The 27,193-nt window shown below is 44.1% G+C and overlaps 1 protein-coding gene across 1 annotated transcript in view; it reads right to left on the bottom strand.

The window, feature by feature from the left end:
* The window catches only part of SSH2 (slingshot protein phosphatase 2), a 356,650-nt gene that overhangs the window by 248,481 nt on the left and 80,976 nt on the right, over positions 1 to 27,193 (bottom strand). The window contains 1 exon segment of the mRNA XM_040339439.1: positions 23,603 to 23,680. Within this exon segment, the coding sequence (XP_040195373.1) occupies positions 23,603 to 23,680 (78 nt within the window).

Raw genomic sequence — 27,193 nt, 5'->3', positions numbered from 1 at the left:
AACCACTTAAAGTCCAACACTTGTTTCTTAAGTTAGAAAGCAATATTATTTGCTAGAAAATTACTTGGAACATTATATATATTTTAGCAGAGACTCTAGGGAATACAATGGCTATTGCTGCAATATTTTATGTCACACTGCATTTGCCCACTTCAATGAATAAAAAAACCATAAAAACAAAACAGTGAAGTTAGCCCATTTTTTTTTTTTTGTTTTAATGTGAAAGATGATGTTACGCCGCAACAATCGTGAGAGAATCGTGATCTCTCTTCTAAGCAAAAAAATTGCAATTCTCATTTTAGCCAGAATCGTGCAGCTCTGTACCCTGCAACATAAAAAGTGCAAAGACCACCATAGAGTAATTTTCTAGCAAAAAACAAATGATGATTTTTACATGTAGTAGAGAAGTGTCAGAATTGGCCTGGGTGGCAAGGGGTTAATTACCATGAGTAATATACAAATAATTATTATAAGCACTGTGATCCTATCAGTCTGCTGTAGTGTGTCAGCTTGTATTTATATTGAATGTAGCTTCTGACAGGCTGTGCAAGCAGGCCCGTATCTCCGGAACCATAAATGATAGCCGTCCCATATTTTAACCAGTTGTGGGGTAGCTCTTCCCATGCCTACCCCCAAATGTGGGGTTTCTGTGACCTCTGGTCATTGAGCTACAACCCCCCAAATTCGATCTTAGAAAAAAAAAATTCTTAAAAAAAATTTTTTTTTTTTAATTTTTTTTTTTTTTTGGCAAATGGGCCTATCTTGAGAAAGGGGCCTGGAGCTGCAGCTCCATCAGCCCCATTGTTAATCCGGCCCTGGCCGCAATCATTAGTGTGGGAGCAATAATTCTAGCAAAAGACCTCCTCTGTAACCAACAACTGGTAACCTGTAGACATTTTAAACATCACCTATGGAGATTTTTAAGGGTCAAAGTTTGTCGCCATTCCAGGAGCGGGCGCAATTTTAAAGCGTGACATGTTGGGTATCAATTTGCTCGGTGTAACATTAGCTTTCAAAATACATAAAAAAATAAAAACATATATTTGGCTAACCTTTACCATTTTCCTATTTGTTCTTAATAAAAAAAAAGTGTATCTCCCCAAAAAAAAAAAAAAAAAAATGGTGTCCCTCTCGTTCAGGAAGGATAATGGATACTGAAGAAAAAGATGTGCTTGGTAATGATGCAAGATTTTATTTATTTTTTTACCAGAAAGTTGAAGTTTCAAGTCCAATCTTTTTTCCCTTATTTTTGAATATATTTTCTAGGGATTTGATGCACATGGGCTGATGGATTGAACTACAAATAGTATCAATAAAGGAAGCAACGTAATCACTTTTGCCCCCAAACCTCCGATATTTTGTCTCTACAAAATATGTGCATCTCCATCTTGTTTTCATTTTGTGTTTTTATACTGCACGTATCAAAAAAAGTGTAACAAGCTTACAATAAAAACTGATAAAAAAAAAAAAAAAAAAAGAAGGAATAAAAAATAAATAAAAATAAAAAGAAGGTCCTATCAAACTGCACATTTATCCCAGTGACCTCTCTCCGTAATAGAGTTATACCAAGAGGGAGTGCACCGATACTTTCACCCCGCCACCTCAAAACAAACATAAGTATCTTCTAGGTTAATAAACTACTATGAAACGGCACGCATATCCTAGTGATCTCTGTCTGTGATAGAGATATCCAAAAGGAAATACACCAAAGTTCACCCCCTCGCCACCTCAATACAAACATACATACGCCCCATATGCAAAAATCAGACTAGTCCTAGCCAAATGACATGTAAACCCACAAACAATCAGTTAAAAGCGTTAGAAGGTTCTACATGGCAGTTCAGCAAAGTCCTGTTAACCCTTGAGCTGGAATCTGAAGAAATAAAACAGGATTTGTATTTATTTTCCTGGTTTCTATTACGATTGCATCAAATACCGATACAAAGTAACGAAACTAAAGCACTTACACAAATATTGGTACAAATTCTCAGATACTAAAACCGATACTTTTGTGCGGTGTTGTTGCAACTTTAACCCATACAAAATGATTCAAACCACACTGCAAAGAATTGCATGCAATATGAACAAAAATGTGGTGCAATTCCTGTCTGAATCACATGCGGTTTCTCACATGGTCATAGAGACTTCAGCCGGGGTTCACACAAACTGTGCAGGAAAATGCATGCGATTTTTGCAATGCGATTTTGAGCCCATTCATTTTGTATGTCAAATCGCTCCGCACTGCACCAAAAAATAAATAAATTAGGCATCGGTAATTGGTATTGGCGAGTACTTGATAAAAAAAAATAAAAAAAAAAACATTGGTACTCATTCGCCAGCTGTCCTGGGATATATTAACCCCTTGGGGGAAAGGGATTTAAAGTGGTAGTATACTCTGTACTACCACTTTAACCTACAGGTAAGCATATAATAAGGCTTACCTGTAGGTATAAAGAATATGTCCTAAACCTGTACGGTTTAGGAGATATTTCCCCCGCAATGCGCCGCTGACTGCAGCGGCGCATGCGCAACGGGGATCCTCGGCTAAAGGCCCGGCAGCCGCCAGACCTTGCCGGAGAGAAGTCTCCCGCGCGCATGCGCGGGAGTGGCGATATCGCCGCTCCAGCCAATCACAGTGCTGGAGCGGCGATACCCGGAAGACTGATGCAGCTCTCTGCACAGTCAGTGATTAGCTGTGGTGGTACAAATCTGGACAATCAGCATGCAGCAGTATAAGTCTGGTAGTGTCAGGCATGAATTAGAACATCTTCATACTACACTGATGATGCCAAGTTATAGCCAAAGCTGGACTGATAGAAGATACACTGATAAAACCAGGAATAATCATTATCACACTGTATGCAAGATCAATAAATGGCCAAAGGAATAAAACCCATTTTGTTATTGGACTAATAAAAAAAGTAATAAAAAAATACCACATGATAAACCTGAATATTTAATTTTTCTCATCTGCTTAATGCCAGACCCATCATCCATTAGCGCTTCACTGAACATTAAATCAGCCAGTGATCCGCAATATCAAGCTCATAAGATGATTGCTCTAGCATCTGACAAGTACAAAATACCATGGATTTCCCTAATGAAATTTATATTTAAAGAAACTTCACTCAATAGAGGATTTTAGCAGTAGAACTTTTTTTTTTTTTGAAAATGTTTTATTGATTTCCTGCAGGCACAATCAACAAATAATAATGCACAATTGTTGTTACAGTATCGCCATAGAATGACACACAGTTCAAACAGACCTAAACAATAAACCTTTACCCCTCCCTGAGATTAAGCACCCCATCCCCTCAACGGAGGGACAATACTCTACGGGGCACCCTAATAGGGCCAAACTTGGCCCTTGGTCGTAAGAAAACGACAAACAGTGGAAATAACGGTTAGAAACCCAACCGAGCGTACCCCACCAATCACACACATCCACACACACCCACTCACAACCTCACCCCATACAGACCTCCCTACCGCCCCCCCCCCTCCCCCCACATCCAGACCACACACTGCCCCTCTCCCACCACCCTGCGACCACCAGAGCCACCCATGGCCCCCCCACCCACAGCCATTTATGGCTGGGATAGCGGGGTGTCCTTCCAGAAGGAGTCCGCTATATCCAGCCAGGGTTGCCAGATCTTGCTGAACTTTTTGTGACAAGCCCTGCCCTTATATACACACTTAAACATGGCTAAAACATTATTAACCATACGGTATAACATTTGGATATCCGGTGCAGAAGTGCTCTTCCAATGCAACAATATCAACTTCCTGGCATAGAACAAAACAATTCGTATCAGAATTCGAGCATGAGTTGTAGGTACAGAGTCATTAAGCACCCCAAGCAATCCAGTCTCCGGAGTAAGAGGAACCGATACATGTAGATTGTCCTTAAAAAAAGAGAACAAGTCCCTCCAGTACGGTACAACAGCAGGGCATGACCAAAACATGTGTAAGTAATCAGCCTCAGTGGAGTCACACCTGGGACAGGAAGTACTAGACATCAGACCCATGCGGGCCAATCTGGCAGGAGTATAGTGAAGCTGATGGATAAATTTGAATTGAACGTACTGATCATTCGACCCCACAAGATCAAGGAAGCACACCTCCGAGGCCTCCTCCCACCCCTCCTCAGACAGCCCCGGGATGTCCACCTCCCACTTCCGTCTAGCGATCTGAAAGGGTTTAACCCCCGCCGCCTGGAGGCGAGTGTAAAACGTTGTAACCAGTTTCTCGATATCTGAGTACGACATGAGCGCCTCTAGAGGCGATTCCGTGAGCTCCTGGGTCAGACCCCCAAATTGAGTCCGTACCGCGTGGCGGAGAGACATATATCTGAACAGACAGCTCTGCTGTAGTACACCATTACGTGCCCTTAGTTCCTCAAAAGAAATAAACTGGCCATGAACAAAAATGTGGGATACACGCGTGACACCCATCCGTGTCCACCACCCCGAGTCCGGATGACCCAGGAGCTCAGGGAAATTAGCATTTTGCCACAGGGGGGCCCTGGGGGACACCCCGCCCGAATCTGTAAGCACCCCGTTACCCTCGTGCCAAGCCGACCAGCTAACCTCTATCGTACCAGTAGAACTTTACATTAGGGGAGCCTAATGATGTAGAAGTTGCTTGAGTTGGATACAAAAAAAAAATCACCCCAACAAGTCAAATCGATGGGTACAACCGGGGTGCCCATACATATATGAAAAATTGCCTGGTCCCTGCTGAACCTTGATCCATCTATGGCCAGCTTAAAGCGGTGGTTCACCCTCCATGACAACATTTTACCATAAAATGAGGCATAGCCCCGTACTCACTGTGCAATCGTAGAGACAAGATTCCGACTCCCCGCGGGAATGGGCGTTCCTATGGAGAGGGAAGGTGATTGACGGCCGGCTCTGGCACGTCACGCTCCCCGAAGACAGCCGAACAGGTCTCGGCTCTTCATGGCGCCTGCGCATAGTCTGTGCGCAGGCGCCGTGAAGCGCCAAGTCCTATTTCGGCTATTTCCGGAGAAGCGTGACGTGCCAGAGCTGGCCGTCAATCACCTTCCCTCTCCATAGGAACGCCCATTCCCCAAGGGGAGTCGGAATCTTGTCTCTACGATTGCACAGTGAGTACGGGGCTAAAAAAATAAAGACAGGCATACTGTAGCTCGCGCTACTATGCCTTATTTTATGCTAGAGGAAAAAAAAAAAAAAATTTTTATTAATAGGGTGAACCCCCGCTTTAAGGCTGGGTTCACACAAAATATAATTTATATGCACACTATATATATATATATACACACACACACACACACACACACACACACACACACACACTTTATATATATTGTACTAAGTACTAAGATTGAATGTCACTTGGGGGTTGAATAAAACTGATAATGATGTGAGCACAGAAATATATATATTTGTATATATATATATATATATATATATATATATATACACACATACACACACACACACTATTAATATATTATATATATATATATATATATATAGTACTTAGTACAACATCCTTTTACAGTTATAACAGCTTTTAAACGTGAAGCATAGCTTGACACAAGTGTCTTGCAGCAATCTACGGGTATCTTCGCCCATTCGTCATGGGCAAAAGCCTCCAGTTCAGTCACATTCTTAGGCTTGCGCACTGCAACTGCTTTCTTTAAGTCCCACCAGAGGTTCTCAATCGGATTTAAGTCTGGTGACTGCGATGGCCACTCCAAAATGTTCCAGCCTTTAATCTGCAACCATGCTCTAGTGGACTTGGAGGTATGCTTGGGATCATTGTCCTGTTGAAAGGTCCAACGTCTCCCAAGCCTCAGGTTTGTGATGGACTGCATCACATTGTCATCCAATATCTCCTGGTACTGAAGAGAATTCATGGTACCTTGCACACGCTGAAGCTTCCCTGTACCTGCAGAAGAAAAACAGCCCCAAAGCATGATTGACCCCCCGCCATGCTTCACAGTAGGCAAGGTGTTCTTTTCATCATAGGCCTTGTTCTTCCTCCTCCAAACATAGCGTTGATCCATGGGCCCAAACACTTCTAATTTTGTTTCATCAGTCCACAGAACACAATCCCAAAACTTCTGTGGTTTGTCCACATGACTTTTGGCATACTGCAGTCGACTCTTCTTATTCTTTGGAGACAGCAAGGGGGTGCGCCTGGGAGTTCTGGCATGGAGGCCTTCATTACGCAGTGTGCGCCGTATTGTCTGAGCAGAAACTTCAGTACCCACATCTGACAAATCTTTTGTCAGTTCCTCAGCAGTCACTCTACGCTTCAGGTAGCACACAGCAGTCAAAGTCAGCATCTTCTTTCTGCCACGACCAGGTAGCGTTTCAACAGTGCCCTTTGCCTTGAATTTGCGAATGATGCTTCCTATGGTGTCTCTTGGTATGTTTAACATCTTTGCAATCTTCTTATAGCCATTGCCCTTCCTGTGAAGAGTAATCACCTCTTCTCTTGTCTTCCCGGACCATTCTCTTGACTTCACCATGTTTGTAACCACACCAGTAAATGTCTAGAAGGAGCTGAGTATCACAGTCATTTTAAAGCTGCCTAATTGGTGCTTATTAGGCTTTATTGCTGCTCCCTGACATCCACAGGTGTTTTCAATACCCGATTGAAAACACTTCAATGAACCTCTGTTCTTCAGAGTGGTAGTCTTTAAGGGGTTGAATAATTGTGTAAATGAAGAATTCACAAAATAAAAACATTTACTACTGTATTACAAAACCAATTGATGTCATTTTAGTTGCATATGGTTCTTTAAGAAGTCCTTGTAGGATTTCATTCTGAATACAATTGCAAATGTACACTAAATTCCCTAAAACCCTTTAACAGCATTGGGGGGTTGAATAATTTTGAACACAACTGTACACACACACACACACACACACACACACACACACGACTTGAATGAGGGTTTCCCCTCATCCAATTCGCATGACAGGAGAGTGTGACCAGCTTTCAATGGAGCTGGTTCACACCGCTCAAGAGCAGCCGCCGTTTGCATCGAAAAAGTATTTTGTGCGTCTTCTGGTCCGAATTCAGGCAGCAATTCAGACCCAATTCACACCTGAATCTGAACAGGAACACACCAGACCCCCATGCTGTGAGCCACAGCATGTGTGACCCTAGCCTTAAACAAGAGAAATCTAGCCATGCTTGGTTAGCTTCACATAAAACTAAATGATGGATACGGTCACAGATCCCTCAGCTCTCAAACTGTCAAGCCATGACTAATCACATGTGCACCAAGTCCACTGCGATTTAAACCGAGGCTAAGATGGCAGCTTCCTTGGCTGTAAATGATAAGAGGGTTTAGCTCCACTTGAAGTTGGCAAAAAAATGCTTTCAGGACGGATGTTCAGAGGCATTTGAAACGTCAAATGCCTGTAACAGCTTGTAAATGCAGTAACTCGCATTTAGCCATGTTTTGTTTGCAGGCGTTTTTAACCACTTCAGATCCGTAGGACGTCCTGGGACGTCCTGGACTTTGAGTGGTGATATCTGAATGATGCCTGCAGCTATCATTCAGATATCTCTGTCTTCAGCCGGCGATTCTGTGCACCAGAAGAACGATCAAAGCGGCGGTTCCGCCGCTCGATCGTTCTTCTAGGCAGCGGGAGGGGACGTCCCCCCCCTCCCGCTGCCATCCGGTGCTTCTCCGGGCTCTCCCGTGCCATCGGGGGCCGGAGAGCGAATCGGCCGGCGCGCGTTGCTGAACCATAGAGATGACTGGTGACCAGAAGGTCACAGTCATCTCTATGACCGTCGGAGGGCCGGGCGCGACGTTATGACGTCACGCCCGGTACCCGGAAGTAAACAAAGCCGCAATCGCGGCTGTCGGCATGTAATCGGTGAAATGTTTTTCACCGATTTCATGCTTGTAAGCCTGTAGGAGAGATGTGGGGTCTTATTGACCCCACATCTCTCCATAAAGAGGACCTGTCACAGTGATTCCTATTACAAGGGATGTGTACATTCCTTGTAATAGGAATAAAAGTGATCAAAAAAAAAAAAAGTCAAAAAAAGAAGTGTAAAAATAAAAAAATGAAGTAAAAAAAAAAAAAAAAAAAGTAAAACGCCCCTGTCCCGGTCGCTCGCGTGCAGAAGCGAACGCGCATGCAAGTCCCGCCCACATATGTAAACACCGTTCAAACCCCACATGTGAGGTATCATCGCGTGCGTTAGAGCGTGTGCAACAATTCTATCACTAGAGCTACTCTGTAACTCAAAAATAGTAACCTTTAAAAAAAATTAAAGCGTCGCCTATGGAGATTTTTAAGTACCGAAGTTTGGCGCCATTCCATGAGTGTGCGCAATTTTAAAGCGTGACATGTTAGGTATCTATTTACTCGGCGTAACATCGTCTTTCACATTATACAAAAAAATTGGGCTAACTTTACTGTTTTGTTATTTTTTAATTCATGAAACTGTTTTTTTCCCTAAAAAAAAGGCGTTTGAAAAATTATTGCGCAAATACCGTGCGAGAAAAAAAAGTTGCAATGACCGCCATTTTATTCCCTAGGGTGTCTGCTAAAAAAAAAAATATATAATGTTTGGGGGTTCTGATTAATTTTCTAGCAAAAAAATTGTGATTTTTACATAAAGGAGAACAGTGCCAAAATAGGCCCGGTAACGAAGTGGTTAATGGAGATACATTTTTGACTATATGCAAAAAAAAAAAAAAAACCCTTCTAAAATACCAACCCACCATGTAAAAGCAGCAAACTGATGTTTTTAAACGTCTCTCTCTGTCAAGTTAAATCGTTCAGAAGAGTTTTTAAAACATCCCGTGTACATTAAAACCTTAGAAATAAGCTGGATTTACTAAGAAATGGTAGATTTGGAAGCCAAATGACCCTTCGGGGGGGCACAAAGGAGGGAATTTTGAGTCTTGAGCAAAATCACATGGGCCCTCAGAGCAAGACATTTACTTGGACCATATAAAACATCAGACCTAAAAAAAAAAATCCAAGCTCTGGGTTGGGCCAAGGCCAACTTTAGTCATTTCAAAAACCATCCAAACCTCCTCAGATTCTGCACCATTCAAGAAACATTGGTCCTTGGGAGCAAGTCATTCAAGTATTCTATAACAGGAACACCCAGAGTATGCAGGAGACCCAGGACCAAAACTAGTACCTTGGTAAATACTCTGGGAGCATTGGACAAGCCGAACAGCAGGGCCACAAATTGAAAATTGCAGTCTTCAACCACAAACCTCAGAAACCTTTGCTGAAGTGGGAAGATCAGAATGTGCAGATAACCATCTACTGATGCCAGGAAATCACCTTGCTAGAGAAAGGCCACCACTGACCACACCGATTCCATTCGGAACGTCTGTACTTGGGAAAACCTGTTGAATCTCTTCAGATCCAAGATAGCGTGAACATCGCCATTCAGTTTCGGAATCGTAAAGAAGTTCAGGTAGAAACTGCAAAACCTTCAGCCTCTGGAACCAGAATGATCACGGTTTGTGATAGATAATTGAGAGCTTAAAAAAACAACAATACTTTTTTTTGGGGTTACAAAGCAACATTTGAAAGTATAAACCATGGAGGGGGAAGGCAGTGGAATACCAGCTTGCAACCTTGAGCCGATATGTTGTGGACCACTTATCCGCAATCTCCCCCTTACAAACCGCCATGAAAGCCTGCCAGTGCGCAATCACCTGAAGGTGGCAGCATAACCTTATTGTAAAGGATATGAAGATACCCCATGTCCTGTGTCGTATGATAAAAAAATTTAATTTTTGTGTTTAGGTTTAATGACGCCATGCACAGTGACCACAAAGCTGTATTATTATTCGGGTACCATGTGAACTAGTTGGCTATATGCCTTATAGCCTTCAGCTGTCCAGACATAACATGCAGATGGGATATTCATGGTGTTTGGGCAATGATAACATGTGCAGTGTTTGAATTATCAATTATTTTAAGTCAGATGGAAAGGGAAAATCATGTTACATTTTCTGTGAGTCTCTTCAACACTTACCATTTGCTAATTTTCCACAGTGATGAGCTAGTTAAAAATGGCAGACAAAATAGCAGTAAGGGATGCACTAGCTGTATACATTGCTCTCAATATGCGAAGTACACAACTATGTAGTATGATAAAACAGTAAATATCGACAAGCACGTCACTTATTCCAAAGTAAACTGCCCCATGTCATGTGCAAGTGTTGTCCAAAACGTAAGAGGTGTGGTCTAAAGTTGTTGTAATCCTCAGTCATGGAATCTGAGCAAATCACATATCTGTAGTGTTTACTTATCTCTCTCCAAAGCTCCAAGTGTAATTTCTCTCTGTTGCTTCGCTCCTCTGTTCTCAGCGTCTGAGAAGTTTTCCACACATGAAACAATTTGTGTTGGGAGGGAACTCAGTATGTCTATTCCCAACACAGTTCTTCTGCTGTGTGAAAGGGTGTGTGTTTCTTTCCTCCAATCAGCACTCACTCACACACACACTAACTACAGCCTCTCAGCCCCCTCCTGTGTGCTCCCGACAGATGAAAGATTGTAACCCCTTTCTGCTCTTTTGAAGGCATGTAGGGAAGAGAAGACTGCAGATAAAGTAAAACCTATGTACGAGAATTTGTTTAATCTGTGTACTACTATCTGAGGCTGTTCTCTTCAAAAGCTATACATGAGAGTTTACAACTACCAAGTGTTTCTAGGCCAGTACCCTCTCTTTCTCAGATCTGAGGTAAAAGGGTACTTCCCTGGAAACACGCAAGCAATGCTCCTTAGGTTTGGACAACACATACACATGACATAGGACAGTTTATGTTTGTAAAAAGTGAATATTTGATTATTTTTATATTCAAATAAAGTGTTTTTTTGATAATGCACAAGGCTGGTGTTCCCGCTCGGTGCATTTTGTTAGTTTTGAATAATATCCCCAGGCTGAGGAGGGTAGCAAAAGTTGTTTACCACTGGATGTTCAATGGTCTGAGTGGAGGAGTACATTGATTATTTCCCTTTTGCATCTGTGGGACTGACAGTGAGACTGCTACTCTTTAGCGCCTAGGTTTGTCTTTGCTCAAACAGAGCTATGCTGTCAGTCAAAACGGGAGGGGCACAGATATAAGGCATCGGAAGATAAAGATGCAATGAACTATTGTTAATTTTCCATTATTTACCATGATGGCACATGTGGACCAGTGTCTTAGCTACTGGATTAAAAAGGAGCAGCACCAAAAATGTACAACATTTTTCAATTTTCTTTGTTTCTTTGGGGGGTCGGGGGGTGGCTGTTGTAGTGTTGTAAATGTACCAGGGCATTTTTATTTATTTTTTATGTAGTCAACAGTAGACCTGCTGATAGGAGAGAGAAGAGGAATGATGAACGAAGAAAAAGGATGTCAAGGAAGAAGACAGAAGAACATATTCAGTAAATTTTTACCTTCAATCATCCAACATCAGATGGGCGAGTACTATCACAATCAGGATAGGGGCTGAACCGAGTAAGCATACAGGTGATACTCAAAAGATTTGAATATCGTGCAAAAGTTTATTTATTTCACTAATGCAACTTAAAAAGGGGTTGTAAAGGTAAAAAAAAAACTAAATGTCCTTATTTCTTCTGAGAAATGCTCACTTCCTGTTCTTCTGTCTGTAACTCCACACAGTAATGCAAGGCTTTCTCCCCGGTGTGGAGTGTCATGCTCGCCCCCTCCCTTGGACTACAGGAGAGTCAGGACGCCCACCAACACACAGCTCCTTTCTCTACCTGCAATCCTGACTCTCCTGTTGGGGACGCGCACAATACTCCACACCAGGGAGAAAGCCTTGCATTACTGTGTGGAGTAAATAAGGACATTTAAAAGCAAAAATCGAAGGATGAGGCAAGTGAAGGAGGACTGCACTAAGGTAAAGGAAGCTATTTAGGAAAAAACATTTTTACCTTTACAACCCCTTTAAAAAGGTGAAACTAATATACGAGAAAGACTCATTACATGCAAAGCAAGATAGTTCAAGCTGTGATTTGTCATAATTGGAAAGATTAAGGCTTACAGCTCATGAAAACCCCAAATTCACAATCTCAGAAAATTAGAATATTGTGAAAAGGTGCAATATTCTAGGCTCAAAGTGTCCCACTCTAATCAGCTAATTAAGCCATAACACCTGCAAAAGGGTTCTTGAGCCTTTAAATGGTCTCTCAGTCTGGTTCAGTAGGAAGCACAATCATGGGAAACACTGCTGACCTGATAGTTGTGCAGAAAACCATCATTGACACCCTCCATAAGGAAGGAAAGCCTCAAAATGTAAATTGCAAAAGAAGTTGGATGTTCCCAAAGTGCTGTATCAAAGCACATTAATAGAAAGTTATGTGGAAGGGAAAAGTGTGAAAGAAAAAGGTGCACAAGCAGCAGGGATGACCGCAGCCTGTTGAGGATTGTCAGGAAAAGGCCATTCAAAAGTGTTGGACTTTCACAAGGAATAGACTGAGGCTGGAGTCAGTGCATCAAGAGCCACCACACACAGACGGACACTGGACATGGGCTTCAAATCTCGTATTCCTCTTGTCAAGCCACTCCTGATCAAACATTAGAAGCGTCTTACCTGGGCTAAAGAAAAACACACCGGGTCTGTTGCTCAGTGGTCCAAAGTCCTTTTCTGATGAGAGCAAATTTTGCATCCCATTTGGAAACCAAGGACCCAGAGTATGGAGGAAGAATGGAGAGGCACACACTGCAAGATGCATGAAGTCCAGTGTGAAGTTTCCACGGTCTGTGTTGATTTGGGGAGCCGTGTCATCTGCTGGTGTTGGTCCAATGTGCTTCATTAAGTCCGGGGTCACCGCAGCCGTCTACCAGGAGATTTTGGAGCACTTCAAGCTTCCTTCCGCAGACGAGCTCTATGGAAATGCCGACTTCATTTTCCAGCAGGACTTGGCACCTGTCCAGACTGCCAAAAGCACCAAAACCTGGTTCAATGACCGTGGGATTACTGTGCTTGATTGGCCAGAAACGCACCTGACTTGAACCCCATAGAGAATCTATGGGGCATTGCCAAGAGAAAGATGAGAGACATGAGACCGAACAATGCATTAGAGCTGAAGGCCGCTATTGAAGCATCCTGGTCTTCCATAACACCTCAGCAGTGCCACCGGCTGATCGCTTCCATGTCACGCTGCATTGAGGCAGTAATTGCTGCAAAAGTACCAAACCAAGTATTGAGTACATATGCATGCTTATACTTTGCTTATGCTTATACTCAGAGGTTCGATATTGTTCTATGTACAATCCTTGTTTTATTGATTGAATGTAATATTCAAATATTCTCAGATTGTGGATTTGGGGTTTTCATGAGCAGTAAGCCATAATCATCACAATTATGACAAATCACGGCTTGAACTATCTTGCTTTGCATGTAATGAGTCCATCTCATATATTAGTTTCACCTTTTAAGTTGCATTAGTGAAATAAATGAACTTTTGCACAATATACACAATTTTTGAGTGAGTATCACCTGTATATTCAGTACATGAATAATATATAACAGATGTTTCTGCAGTAATGTAGACAATATCAAAAATGCCTCATTTTAAACAGATAATAAAAGAGCTTTGCAAAGAAAAAAGAGAAACCATTGGTGAGATTTCGGATTACCCAGCAACAGAATCGCCTTCTGTACCACAATTTTTAATCAGCAGCTTATTTAATCCCTAAACCCTTTCCCTGAACTTGTTAATCTAGTTAGGACTTTCTAATCCAGCAGCCCCTAAATCACCTGCCTTGTCGACCCTATTTTCCCAATAGAGTACAGCAAGTGGTCTGGAACGATACTGAATGTACACACCTGACATGGCCTTAATATGGAGACAAAACAGAACGTTCATTTCACCAGGACTGGAGGAGCTCTGAGTGCAATGTACGCGGTTACCATGTAACTAGATATAAGCAAGGCAACTTGATTTTTAAAATCTTCATCTGAAATGTTTTCCTTACATATAAAAAAGTACAATAAACGATTCTTAACCCCTTTATGCCCAGGAGTATTTTGTGACTCCACGACCAGAGCAATTGTTGTCAGAGAGCTTTCAGAGACAGCACGGCAGGATTTCAACGCACACAAATGTCCATGCTCCAGTAAATGCCCACAGTTCCATATGAGCTCCCCTGGATGCATAAGCCAGCATACATGCATGCCTACTAAGCACTATTAACAGCTGAAAAGAGGGGTTTAGATTCACGTACTGATGCAGGAGGATACTGCCAATTAGAACGTCTATGTCCCCAAGACAATGAAGTTCCTTGGCAGATCCAAGCAACAAGTTGGCAAAATACTTACGCTATCCAGGAATCATTGCATGTGTGTTTAGATCACACAGTCCATCCAATTAACGATAATATGTGCATCAGACCCTAAAACCCCTCGAAATTTTAAAAGTGCTTTAAAATAGGAATAGAACTTCTCATATGATTCTGTGCTAAACTAAATGACCTTCAATAATAGGGATGTTCTTGATATTATAATCAAATACATTTATTTTTAAAGGCTTGGACCCAGGGTCATTGAAAAAAAAAAAAAAAAAAAAATATTGCAAGTATAGCATTTTGCTGGAAGGGAACCCAGTTGTGAAATATTGCTAGAGGTGAAAAAGGGAGGGCTCATTCAGATGGGCGATGAAACCTATTCTTCATGCTGAGCCCCTTTTTGCTGCATCTCCATCTATTTCAAAATACTGTATATAACAAAGATAAAAATTGGTAATACTGTATCTCTGCCAATAGTATTTGTAAAAGTCTATGCCACCTTGCTTGCCATCAGAAGTAACATTATCCTAATTCAGATATAAAAGAATCATCACATGATTAGCACCACTGGGGTACATGGAGCACCCAAAAGTGTTGGCATTTGTAAAAAAAATTGCATATTTTAAAAGAAATCCATATTTGCATTATGAAAATTAGTTGCGTGGCTGTAATGCAGATGCAATGATCTCAAAACAGATCTAGAACACAGTATTTGTGATTTCACTTCACGCATGCTAATTTAAAACAGTAATCAGTGGCGTTGAATTACTAAAGACAAATTTTCCATTAGTTTAGGACAAGGAGGTGAAGCAATGCTGACTTTCATCATCCAATCAGGTGCAAGCAAAAAAAAAAATACAAGTTTTTTTTTTTTTTTATAACCGCATGCGATTGGGCATGCTTTGTAAAGTGAATTTTCCTCACAGTCACCGAGCTAATGTAAAATTCTTGCGAAGTGAACAGCCTATTTTTCTTATTTCCATATCAAGAAAACACATAAGGGCTTATTTAAAAAGACAAATGATTTCATGTAGGATTATGCTAGCAGCAAGATTCTACACAGGAAATCTTGTCTGTACACAAGTTACATTTGTTTTACCTTAACATGCATCCTTGCCTTAAAGGATGCAGGTGGCCCCTGATGCATAGCATCCTTAGTTGCTAGGATGCACGTGGCCCCTGATGCATAGCATCCTTAGTTGCTAGGAGGCAGGTGGCCCCTGATGCATAGCATCCTTAGTTGCTAGGAGGCAGGTGGCCCCTGATGCATAGCATCCTTAGTTGCTAGGATGCAGGTGGCCCCTGATGCATAGCATTCTTAGTTGCTAGGATGCACGTGGCCCCTGCCGCCTAGTATTCTTGGTCACTGGGACGCAGGTCACCCCTGCCAGCAAGAGTCCTTCATTGGTAGGACACAGGCAGTCTTTGCTGTCTAGAGACCATGGTTACTAGGACGTAGGTGGCTCCGACTGCCTAGCATCCTTGCTTGCTAGACACAGGCTCCCCCAGCCACCTAGAGTCCTTGGGAGATCCCACATAAAATCTTGTCTGTACACAAGTTACATTTGTTCTATGTGTACAGTACATGTATACATTACTTGGTATCTATATGATGTAGGTGGCCACTGCTACATAGAATCAGTTTCTGAAACGCAGGCCACCCCTGCCACCAAGAGTCCTTAGTTGTTAGGACACAGGCGGTCCGGTCCCTGTTGTGTAGCATTTTTGGCTGCTAGGCTATAGGTGGCTCCTGACAAAGTAAACCTCCCTTTGCTCCATCTAAAATTAAAAGTTTTGTCTATAGTTCTACTTTAACACAGATGAACTGCCAATTAAATATTTAAACATCTCCATAGAGAAGAAACCAGTTTACTCTTACACCCATTTTTCATGTTCTGTCAGGTTCAATTAAATAAAACCACTGCAATCAGCAAACTATACATGAAAACAGGCGAGGAATAAGCCTGAGGGTAAAACTGTCCCATCTCTTCAATACTGCTACTGTAATCTACATCCCATTGTTGGAGAAAAGATGTGAAAAATGCCTTGATGGTCAAGCCTGGGCCTCTCCAAGAGACTAGAGAAACTTGGCAAGACCTAGAAAAATAACTAGAGGAACTTGGCAAGAGATAAATCCACCACTGGGTCATCTGAAATGAAGGGCACCTCACACAGTCACAATCCAATAAAAACTCTCATGCCCCGTACACACGTGCAGGATTTCTAACAGGAAAAGCTCCCGTCGGGAAATCCAGAGAGGAAAGCCGAGAACCTGTTTGGTCAGCATTTCCCCCTACACACGGCTGGGTTTCCCGACAGGAAAGCTGCGATGAAGCTTTGGTCAGGAATCCCGGCCGTGTGTATGCTCCATCGCAGATTTTCCCATAGGAAAACTGCCAAAAACCGCCAGGAAAAGTCCGCCGGTTTCCCGGCAAAAAAAAAAAAAAAAAAAGAACGAACTGGTTCTTTTTTTTGTCTGGCGGTTTTTGGTCAGTTTTGCCGTCAGAAAAACTGCGAGAAGTATACACAGGGCCGGGATTCCCGGCCAAAAGCTCTCCTCACAGTTTTCCCATCGTGTGACTGATCGTGTGTGCGAGGCATTACTTTTTTTTTCTCTTTTCAGGTGAAAAACATTTTTTTTTCTTTATTTATAACGAAGAGACCGGCCTGCACAGGCCAGAACAATATCATGTAACAACAAGTACAGCAGAGCAGGTAAAGTCACTTATTTCCATGCAACTTAAAGTGGTTGTAAACCCACTATTTGGACTTTTACCTACAGGTAAGCCTATAACAAGGCTTACCTGTAGGTAAGGAGAATATCTCCTAAACCTGCACGGTTTAGGAGATATTCCCCCCGCAATGCGGGCGGCGCATGCGCAGGAGGGAATCCACGGCTGAAGGACCGGCATCCGCCGGACCCTGCCGATTTTAAATCTCCCGCGCGCACGCGCGGGAGTGACGTCATCGCCGCTCCAGCCAATCACAGCGCTGGAGCGGCGATACCCGGAAGACACGCCGGAGCAAGAGGACATCCCGCTCGGCGTGGACCAGGTAAGTGGTACACACCTCGTTCCGAGGTAAGTATTTCATAATAGGCTAGTATGCGGTGCATACTAGCCTATTATGCCTTTTGCATTGCAGGTTTGGGGGAAAAAAAAAAAAGTTTATGCGGTTTACAACGGCTTTAACAAATCCATCTACAATGTACATCCAATTGTAACCTACTTCTAGTGTCCCCCTGTGTGTCATAGCATCTTGTGTGATGGTAGATGCATTGGGGGATGATACTCGAAAAACATTTTTCATCAAGTACAGGAAATACCTGTTCATCTAGCTGGAAATGCAGTGGCTGTCACTTAAAATAGTAAAAAGGGCAGAAGTTTTGCCAGCAAGAGACTACAGGAGGAGGATCGGGGCCGTTCTGTGCAAACCCAAGCACGGACAATGGCTGGGTCATGGGAGCCTATAGGCAGCTTCCCGACTCCCAAAATTTACAGCCATTATCAAGCGCACCATTAGGCTGCGTTTACATTTAGGCGTCCTGGATTGTGGGCGAATCGCCGCAATTCTGCCTGTAATCCCAAGTCGCCACAAATCGCAGGACATGCTTGCGATCCGTCACTTCCAATGGCATCTCGATTGCAGCACGATTTTGTCGCCCGACGAATCGCAATAAAAATCACGCAAACAGAATAGTGGGACGTCTGTTGAGTAAAAGGAGTTCCGGGACTTCTTTTGAGCGACAGCGATCAGGGTGCCATTTGAAGTGACGGGGATCGTGAGCGTATCCCGTGATTGGCACAGATTTCACCCCCGATCCAGGACGCCTAGATGTGAATGGAGCCTTAGGCCTGGTACACACTACCATTATTTTTTCGCTTAATCCAGTGGGTTAAACTAAAAAACGGACAGCTCCGGTCGGAGCCGCTGTACTCACTATGCAAAGTTAGTACAGCGATCTCCCATGCTTAGCTCTTGTGTTCTAACAGGGGGGTGCTGCCCCCACCAGAACATTCCGATCAGCTGCTGGTCCAACAGAGCAACATACACACGGGCCGAACGTCAGACGTTTTTCTTTAACCGGACAATGTGTCTCAACATTCTGCTCGTGTGTACAGGGCTTTACACAAAGTTGCAGGATAATGTGACCAGCCCAGAGCAGACCGAAAATTGGTAGGTACACATCTTTATACAGGTTAGGCAGGATAGGTAGGGGGAGGGAACATTTTTAAGAAGGGTTAAAATTGTTATTTTTTTTACAGTTTAACTTCATCTGTGCTCACGTACACACGGCTTCTATTAAATTGCACATACAGGGGGTCACACGTCACAGACTCTGCTGCCAAGACAGCAGTGGAAACTGCTGCAACCATTTAAGTCAATTAGATGTGATGCTTTAAACCCAAATGCTACTTATCAGTGAATATTCTGTGGTTAACGTTCATAACCTATGCAATGCCGAATGGTTACCTAAAGTACCAATGTGAATGCATTATTAAAATAGTTTTAGGCTATGGGGTACTTTTAGGATCATTGTACCCCAAACTGGTACATTAGAGGTTCACAGTGTTCTTCAGAAGGCACCTTTAGGTGGTTTATTTTATTTAGAACTCTATTTAAAGTATTTTCAAGCATTATTAAACCTGTAACCAACTTCAAAATTGCTTACCAGGTGAAAATTGAAAAAAGCCTAAAAAAGAAAAAAAAAAAAATTCAGTCATCACATGTAAGAATTGGTAAGCTGTAATATAATATATGTTTGCTTTTGGGTTCAATACTGCTTAAATTCATCTTCCTGCCGCCCACAGTAGATTTACTGCGGGCAGGCAGGCCATACAACATACCTGTATGTCGTCGGCTTGCTTATGGATTTGGGGCTCAAGTCAGCTAATAGTCGCATAGGGCCAGATTCATGTAGAATCGCGGCGGCGTAACGTATCCTAGATACGTTACACCGCCGCAAGTTTTCATCGCAAGTGCCTGATTCACAAAGCACTTGCGATGAAAACTACCCTGGCGGCCTCCGGCGCAAGGCGGGCCAATTCAAATGGGCGTGTGCCATTTAAATTAGGCGCGCTCCCGCGCCGGACCTACTGCGCATGCTCAGTTTCGCAATTCCCGTCGTGCTTTGCACGCCGTGACGTCATTTTTTCTAACGGCGACGCGCGTAGCGTACTTCCGTATTACCGGACGTGTTACGCAAACGACGTTAAATTTTAAATTTCGGCGCGGGAACAACGGCCATACTTTAAACAGCAATACGATTGCTGAGTAAAGTTAAGGCAGGTCAAACGACGACTAACTTTGCGACGGAAAACTAGACTAGCAGCGACGTAGCGAACACGAAAATCCGTCGGGAATCGCCGTAACTCCTAATTTGCATACCCAACGCTGGTTTACGACGCAAACTCCCCCCAACGGCGGCCGCTGTACTGCATCCTAAGATCCGACAGTGTAAAACAATTACACCTGTCGGATCTTATGGATATCTATGCGTAACTTGATTCTATGAATCAGTCGCATAGATAGAAACAGATACGACGGCGTATCAGGAGATACGGCGTCGTATCTCTTTGGTAAATCTGGCCCATAGTTTGGCTCAAGTCAGCTAATCTCACACATGATTGGAGACAGCATAAGTTTGGCAGCTGTTTTTAGCCAAGGATTTTGGCTGAAGTCAGCTGATCAGCCGTGGCCAATCACAGAGTTCTGTGTTTACAAAAACACAGAACTCTGTGTACTGTGAATAGCAGTCTGGTTGTTTTTTCTCCCTATAAAAGCAGGGAGAAAAAGTAGCCGGACAGTTGAGTAAAAAGCAGCACACATTACACATTGTTGGGCACACAGTTAATCCCCAATTGCCCCTTGATGTTAACCCCTTCCCAGCCAGTGTCAGAGTACAGCATTATCACTAATCAGTGTATTAAACACTAGAGATGTCAGTGTTAGTTAGTAACCCTCCCAGATAGTGTCTTAGCGCCAGATTACCCACCACCATATCAGTCACACTATACGTTGCTGATCACCGCCATTGCAGTATAGAGTCTATAGCTGCGTAGATTCCAGTATGTATTGCATAGTTTATAGACGCTATAACTTTCGAACAAACCAATTAATATGCACTTATTGGGATTTTATTTCACCAAAAACATGTAGCAGAATACATTTAGGCCTAAATTTAAGAATTTTTTTTTTGTGGAAATTTTTATTTAACAATGAATATAAAAAAAAAAATATTTTCTTTCAAACTTTTCAGCCCTTTTTTCATTTCAATTGCAAAAACTAAAAATACAAGTTCTATTTGTGTTAAAAAAATAAAAATACAAGTTAATTTGCGTAGTGTTGCATCATGGCTGAGAAATTGCCCGTTAAAGCAGGGCAGTGCTGAATAGCAAAAAATCCCCCGTCATGAACCTTCTAGAGGTTTAAAGTAGGGTTGTCCCGATACCAATACTAGTATCGGTATCGGGACCGATTCCGAGTAGGGTTGTCCCGATACCACTTTTTTAGGACTGAGTACAAGTACCGATACCTTTTTTCAAGTACTCGCCGATACCGAATACCGATACTTTTTTTTAAATGTGTCCCCAAATGCAGCCATGTCCCCCCCCAGATGCAGCCATGTCCCCCCCCATATGCAGCCATGTTTCCCCATTATCCAGCCATGTCTCCCCCCATAATCCAGCCATGTCCCTCCCCCCATATCCAGCCATGTCTCCCCCCATAATCCAGCCATGTCCCTCCCCCCATATCCAGCCATGTCCCTCCCCCCATATCCAGCCATGTCTCCCCCCCCCCCCATCCAGCCATGTCTCCCCCCCCCCATCCAGCCATGTCTCCCCCCCCCCATCCAGCCATGTCTCCCCCCCCCCCATCCAGCCATGTCTCCCCCCCCCCCCATCCAGCCATGTCTCCCCCCCCCCCATCCAGCCATGTCTCCCCCCCCCCATCCAGCCATGTCTCCCCCCCCCCCCATCCAGCCATGTCTCCCCCCCCCCCCCACCCAGCCATGTCTCCCCCCCCCATCCAGCCATGTCTCCCCCCCCCCATCCAGCCATGTCTCCCCCCCCCCCCACCCAGCCATGTCTCCCCCCCCCATCCAGCCATGTCTCCCCCCCCCCCATCCAGCCATGTCTCCCCCCCCCCCATCCAGCCATGTCTCCCCCCCCCATCCAGCCATGTCTCCCCCCCCCTATCCAGCCATGTCTCCCCCCCCCCTATCCAGCCATGTCTCCCCCCCCATCCAGCCATGTCCCCCCCCCATCCAGCCATGTCCCCCCCCATCCAGCCATGTCCCCCCCCATCCAGCCATGTCTCTCTCCCCCATCCAGCCATGTCTCTCTCCCCCATCCAGCCATGTCTCCCCCCCCTATCCAGCCATGTCTCTCTCCCCCATCCAGCCATGTCTCCCCCCCCATCCAGCCATGTCCCCCCCCCCATCCAGCCATGTCCCCCCCCATCCAGCCATGTCTCTCTCCCCCATCCAGCCATGTCTCTCCCCCATCCAGCCATGTCTCTCTCCCCCATCCAGCCATGTCTCTCTCCCCCTATCCAGCCATGTCTCCCCCCCCCTATCCAGCCATGTCTCCCCCCCCCCTATCCAGCCATGTCTCCCCCCCCCCCATCCAGCCATGTCTCCCCCCCCATCCAGCCATGTCCCCCCCCCCATCCAGCCATGTCCCCCCCCCCATCCAGCCATGTCCCCCCCCATCCAGCCATGTCTCCCCCCCCCCCCACCCAGCCATGTCTCCCCCCCCTATCCAGCCATGTCTCCCCCCCCCCATATCCAGCCATGTCTCCCCCCCCCATATCCAGCCATGTCTCCCCCCCCATATCCAGCCATGTCTCCCCCCCCATATCCAGCCATGTCTCCCCCCCCATATCCAGCCATGTCTCCCCCCCCATATCCAGCCATGTCCCCCCCCCCCTATCCAGCCATGTCTCCCCCCCCATATCCAGCCATGTCTCCCCCCCCATATCCAGCCATGTCTCCCCCCCATATCTAGCCATGTCTCCCCCCCCATATCTAGCCATGTCTCCCCCCCCATATCCAGCCATGTCTCCCCCCCCCATCTCCAGCCATGTCTCCCCCCCCCATATCCAGCCATGTCTTCCCCCCCCCATATCCAGCCATGTCTCCCCCCCCCATATCCAGCCATGTCTCCCCCCCCCATATCCAGCCATGTCCCCCTTACCTGCCGCCGACTGGTTAATACGCGCGGGGAACATTACAGCTTTAAATAGCTGTAATGATTTGAGCCGCGCTGCGTATAGACACTCCCCCTCGCTCGGGATTGGACAGTTCACCCGAGCAATGGGGAGTGTCTTTACGCGGCGCGAATCATTACAGCTATTCAAAGCTGTAATGTTCCCCGCGCGTATTAACCAGTCGGCGGTAGCGGGGATGCGGTGTGACGGCGACAGGGGGGGGAGTATTCTATTTCGGTATCGGGGGTATTTGCAGGAGTACAAGTACGCCCGCAAATACTCGGAATTGGTCCCGATACCGATACTAGTATCGGTATCGAGACAACCCTAATTCCGAGTATTTGCAGGAGTACTTGTACTCCCCCAGATGCCTGGCCGAATACTCATGAAATCCCTGAGGCTCCTGCTAATCCCCTTGTTTTCATATTAAAAAAACTGACCACACCAAGCATGAGAGCACAGTGTGGTCGGTTCAGGGAACTCTGTGTAATCTCCTCAAATGACCAGATTTGTCCTGATACCCCCCTCCCATTCACTGGAAAGCTCTCAGTGCGCTGCTGCTGCTTCTCCTCCCCCCAGCTCTCATGCAACCGAGAACCGAGGTAATGTGATCACTTATAAAAAAGGAAAAAACGGTATTTATGTTATTTCATATCTATACAAAAATGTTTTGCCTTTCATTTCCATTTTAAACTGAATGGGTTGTTTTACAAGGTGATCGTTTACAAATCACTTTAGGTGGTTAAGGCCTAAACCAGACTTCGCTGTTGTCTTTGACCAGTGGAAATAGATCTTCCCAAAGGATCACGAGAGTTAGGGGCTCTGATCCACATGAACTTCCTTTTCTTCACTGGAAAGTATTTTCCATACATTTTTATCTGAGAATATACTAGGTGGCCAATGATGCCAAAATGCTGGTCACCATAATCTCTTCCAAACCAAGATACCCAATAACCAATATGAATAAAAGAGTAGGACACCATTTTCCATATGCTACAAAACACTATTTGTGATGGCTGTGCATTGCGATAAATTAGGAGACTTTTCCAGGACTCCTCCGGCACAGCACAGAACGTTGTCTACATACTACATTATACGTACATTGGTACCATTAAAGAGTTCTGTATCTTCACACTGGCAGCAGAAAACTTCCGTTTCATTTTCTTCCAACTGTGAATTCTGTAACGCAAATAAGACAATGTCAGGAACTTGGAGGCCTGGACAGGAGGCGGCAGAGAGGCTAGGGAGACCCAGAAGCAAAGAGCAGAAGCATCAGTCTCCAGCAAAAGAAGAGATGGAAGGAAGGAAGGAAGGAAGGAAGGAAGGTAGATAGGTAGGTAAAGGGCAAGGTACCAATCACCTATAGACAAGGAAGGCAGCTTGACTGCAAACAAATCCTATTCATTCAATTTGCAATTTTGCTAAACCTTGAACACTGGCCTGGCATATATTAAAAGCATACATATTTGGGTTGGCATACACGGCTATAGAAGTCACCTTTAAACACTGAACACAAATTGTTCCTCATAGTGGTCTTCATTTATGGCACTGAAACCAGACCAAGCACAAAATCATTTAAAGAAACCCAAGCCATGTTTACTAGTTATACTTGTTACTAAGGCTGCTTTGAATTCTGGGCTAAGCCCCACCAACCTGGCTGGGCTCTATACATTAAAAGCAACTATTGTCACTTTGCATCAAATGAAGAACAAAAAAAAGAGAAAGAAACTAAAATGCAACAAAGTCTTCTTGTATCACTAGTGTTCTTCCACGGCACTAGTGATGCTCGACTGAACTAGAAAGTGACGTTTCCTTATCTGCAATGTGAGGAGATGGGATGAGATATTATTTTTTAGGTACTTGTATAGCGCCGTCAATTTACGCAGCGATTTACATATACATTGTACATTCACATCATTCCCTACCCTCAAGGAGCTTACAATCTAAAGGTCCCCAACTCACACTCATATACTTAGGCAGAAGCCAATTATCCTACCAGCATGTCTTTGGAGTGTGGGAGGAAACTGGGGTACCCGGAGGAAACCCACTCAGGCACAGGGAGAACATGTAAACTCCAGGCAGGTAGTGTCGTGGTAGGGATTCCAACCATTTTTACTGCTAGGCAAGAGCGATACCCACTACACCACTGTGCTTCCAATATTAAAGAATGAACAGTAGAATGTTGCATTCACATTGCTTAACTAGTTGCTTTAGTCACTCGCCAAAAATACTTATTAAAAACTTTAGTCATATGTGCAGGCATCAATTTAGGCAAAGGCTGAACAGTCATTTCGTAAAGCAAGGTTAAAGGGGGTTGTAAAGGTACAATTTTTTTCCCCTAAATAGCTTCCTTTACCTTAGTGCAGTCCTCCTTCACTTACCTCATCCTTCCATTTTGCCTTTAAATGTCCTTATTTCTTCTGAGAAATCCTCACTTCCTGTTCTTCTGTCTAACTACACACAGTAATGCAAGGCTTTCTCCCTGGTGTGGAGTGTCGTGCTCGCCCCCTCTCTTGCACTACAGGAGAGTCAGGACGCCCACTAACATACAGCTCTTTTCTCTATCTGCAACGTAGAGAGCGTCTTGACTCTCCTGTATTCCAAAGGAGGGGGCGAGCATGACACTCGACACCAGGGAGAAAGCCTCGCATTACTGTGTGGAGTTACAGACAGAAGAACAGGAAGTGAGGATTTCTCAGAAGAAATAAGGACATTTAAAAGCAAAATGGAAGGATAAGGCAAGTGAAGGAGGACTGCACTAAGGTAAAGGAAGCTATTTAGGGGGGGAAAAAAACACATTGTACCTTTACAACCCCTTTAATGTATTCTGCAGGTTGTAATGTTTAGGTATACTTGGTCAAAAAAAAAAAAAAAAACTAAATATCTTTTCCCAAAAAATTGTTCATATAAATCCACTACTTAACCTCTTCCTGATGGCCGTATGACTTTATACGGCCACAGTGTGGATCTAAATTTCCGGGAGGCCGTCTATATACGGGCTCCAGCCACGTGCCCGCGTATCACTGAGATGCCGATGCGTGTGCCTGGCAGTGTCCGCCAGGCACCCGCGATCGGCGGTTACAGAGACAAGGATGTGGATCTGTGCGTGTAAACACACAGATCCACGTCCTGTCAGGGAGAGGAGACAAATCTGTGTCTCTTGTACATAGGGACACAGATCGGTCACCTTCCCCAGTCAGTCCCCTTCCCCCCACAGTTAGAAACACTATGCAGGGCACACATTTAACCCCTTCCTCACCCCTAGTGTTAACCCCTTCAATGCCAGTCACATTTATACAGTAATCAGTGCATATTTATAGCACTGATCGCGGTATAAATGTGAATGGTGCCAAAAATTAGTCAAAAGTGTCGATAAAAAAAAAAAAAAAAAAAAAAAAAAAAAAAAAAATCGCAGATCGCCGCCATTACTAGTAAAAAAATAAAATAAATGAAAAATAATAATTCTGTCACCTATTTTGTAGGCGCTATAACTTTCGCGCAAACCATTCGCTTATTGCGATTTTTTTTTTACCAGACTAAGAAAAAAAAGTATTTTTTTTTTAAATTGGGCTATTTATTATCCAGTTCCCGACCACCGCATGTACATATACGTCCACAATATGGCACGTACAGGCACATGGGCGTATAGGTACGTCCTCGCCTATTAGTGGGTGGGGGGTCCGATCGGGACCCCCCCCCCCCGCTACATGCGGAGGTCGGGTCCGCTCGGGGAGCGATCCGGGACCACGGCGCGGCTATTTGTTTATAGCCGCTCCGTCGCGATCGCTCCCCGGAGCTGAAGAACGAGGAGAGCCGTGTGTAAACACGGCTTCCCCGTCCTTCACTATGGCGGCGCATCGATCGCGTCATTCCCTTTATAGGGAAGACACGATCGATGACGTCATTCCTACAGCCACACCCCCAAACAGTTGTAAACACATACTAGGTGCACCCTAACTCCTACAGCGCCACCTGTGGTTAACTCCCAAACTGCAACTGTCATTTTCACAATAAAGAATGCAATTTAAATGCATTTTTTGCTGTGAAAATGACAATGGTCCCAAAAATGTGTCAAAATTGTCCGAAGTGTCCGCCATAATGTCGCAGTCACGAAAAAAATTGCTGATCGCCGCCATTAGTAGTAAAAAAAAAATAAAAAATAAAAATGCAATAAAACTATCCCCTATTTTGTAAACACTATAAATTTTGCGCAAACCAATCGATAAACGCTTATTGCGATTTTTTTTACTAAAAATAGGTAGAAGAATACGTATCGGCCTAAACTGAGGAAAAAAAATGTTTTTATATATGTTTTTGGGGGATATTTATTACAGCAAAAAGTAAAAAATATTGCTTTTTTTTCAAAATTGTCGCTCTATTTTTGTTTATAGCGCAAAAACTAAAAACCGCAGATGTGATCAAATACCACCAAAAGAAAGCTCTATTTGTGGGGAAAAAAGGACGCCAATTTTGTTTGAGAGCCACGTCGCACGACCGCGCAATTGGCTGTTAAAGCGACGCAGTCCCGAACTGTAAAAACACCTTGGGTCTTTAGGCTGCATATTGGTCCGGGGCTTAAGTGGTTATAGCAACAAGTAAAAAATATTGATTTTGTTTTCAAAATGTACGCTTTTTTTTTGTTTATAGCGCAAAAAATAAAAAACCATAGAGGTGATCAAATACTACCAAAAG

The sequence above is a fragment of the Rana temporaria genome, chromosome 2 (assembly GCF_905171775.1).
Source record: "Rana temporaria chromosome 2, aRanTem1.1, whole genome shotgun sequence".
In the NCBI taxonomy this organism is placed as follows: Eukaryota; Metazoa; Chordata; class Amphibia; order Anura; family Ranidae; genus Rana; species Rana temporaria.
The sequence above is the reverse complement of the archived record's forward strand: the minus strand, read 5'-3'. Positions and strand labels throughout refer to the sequence as shown.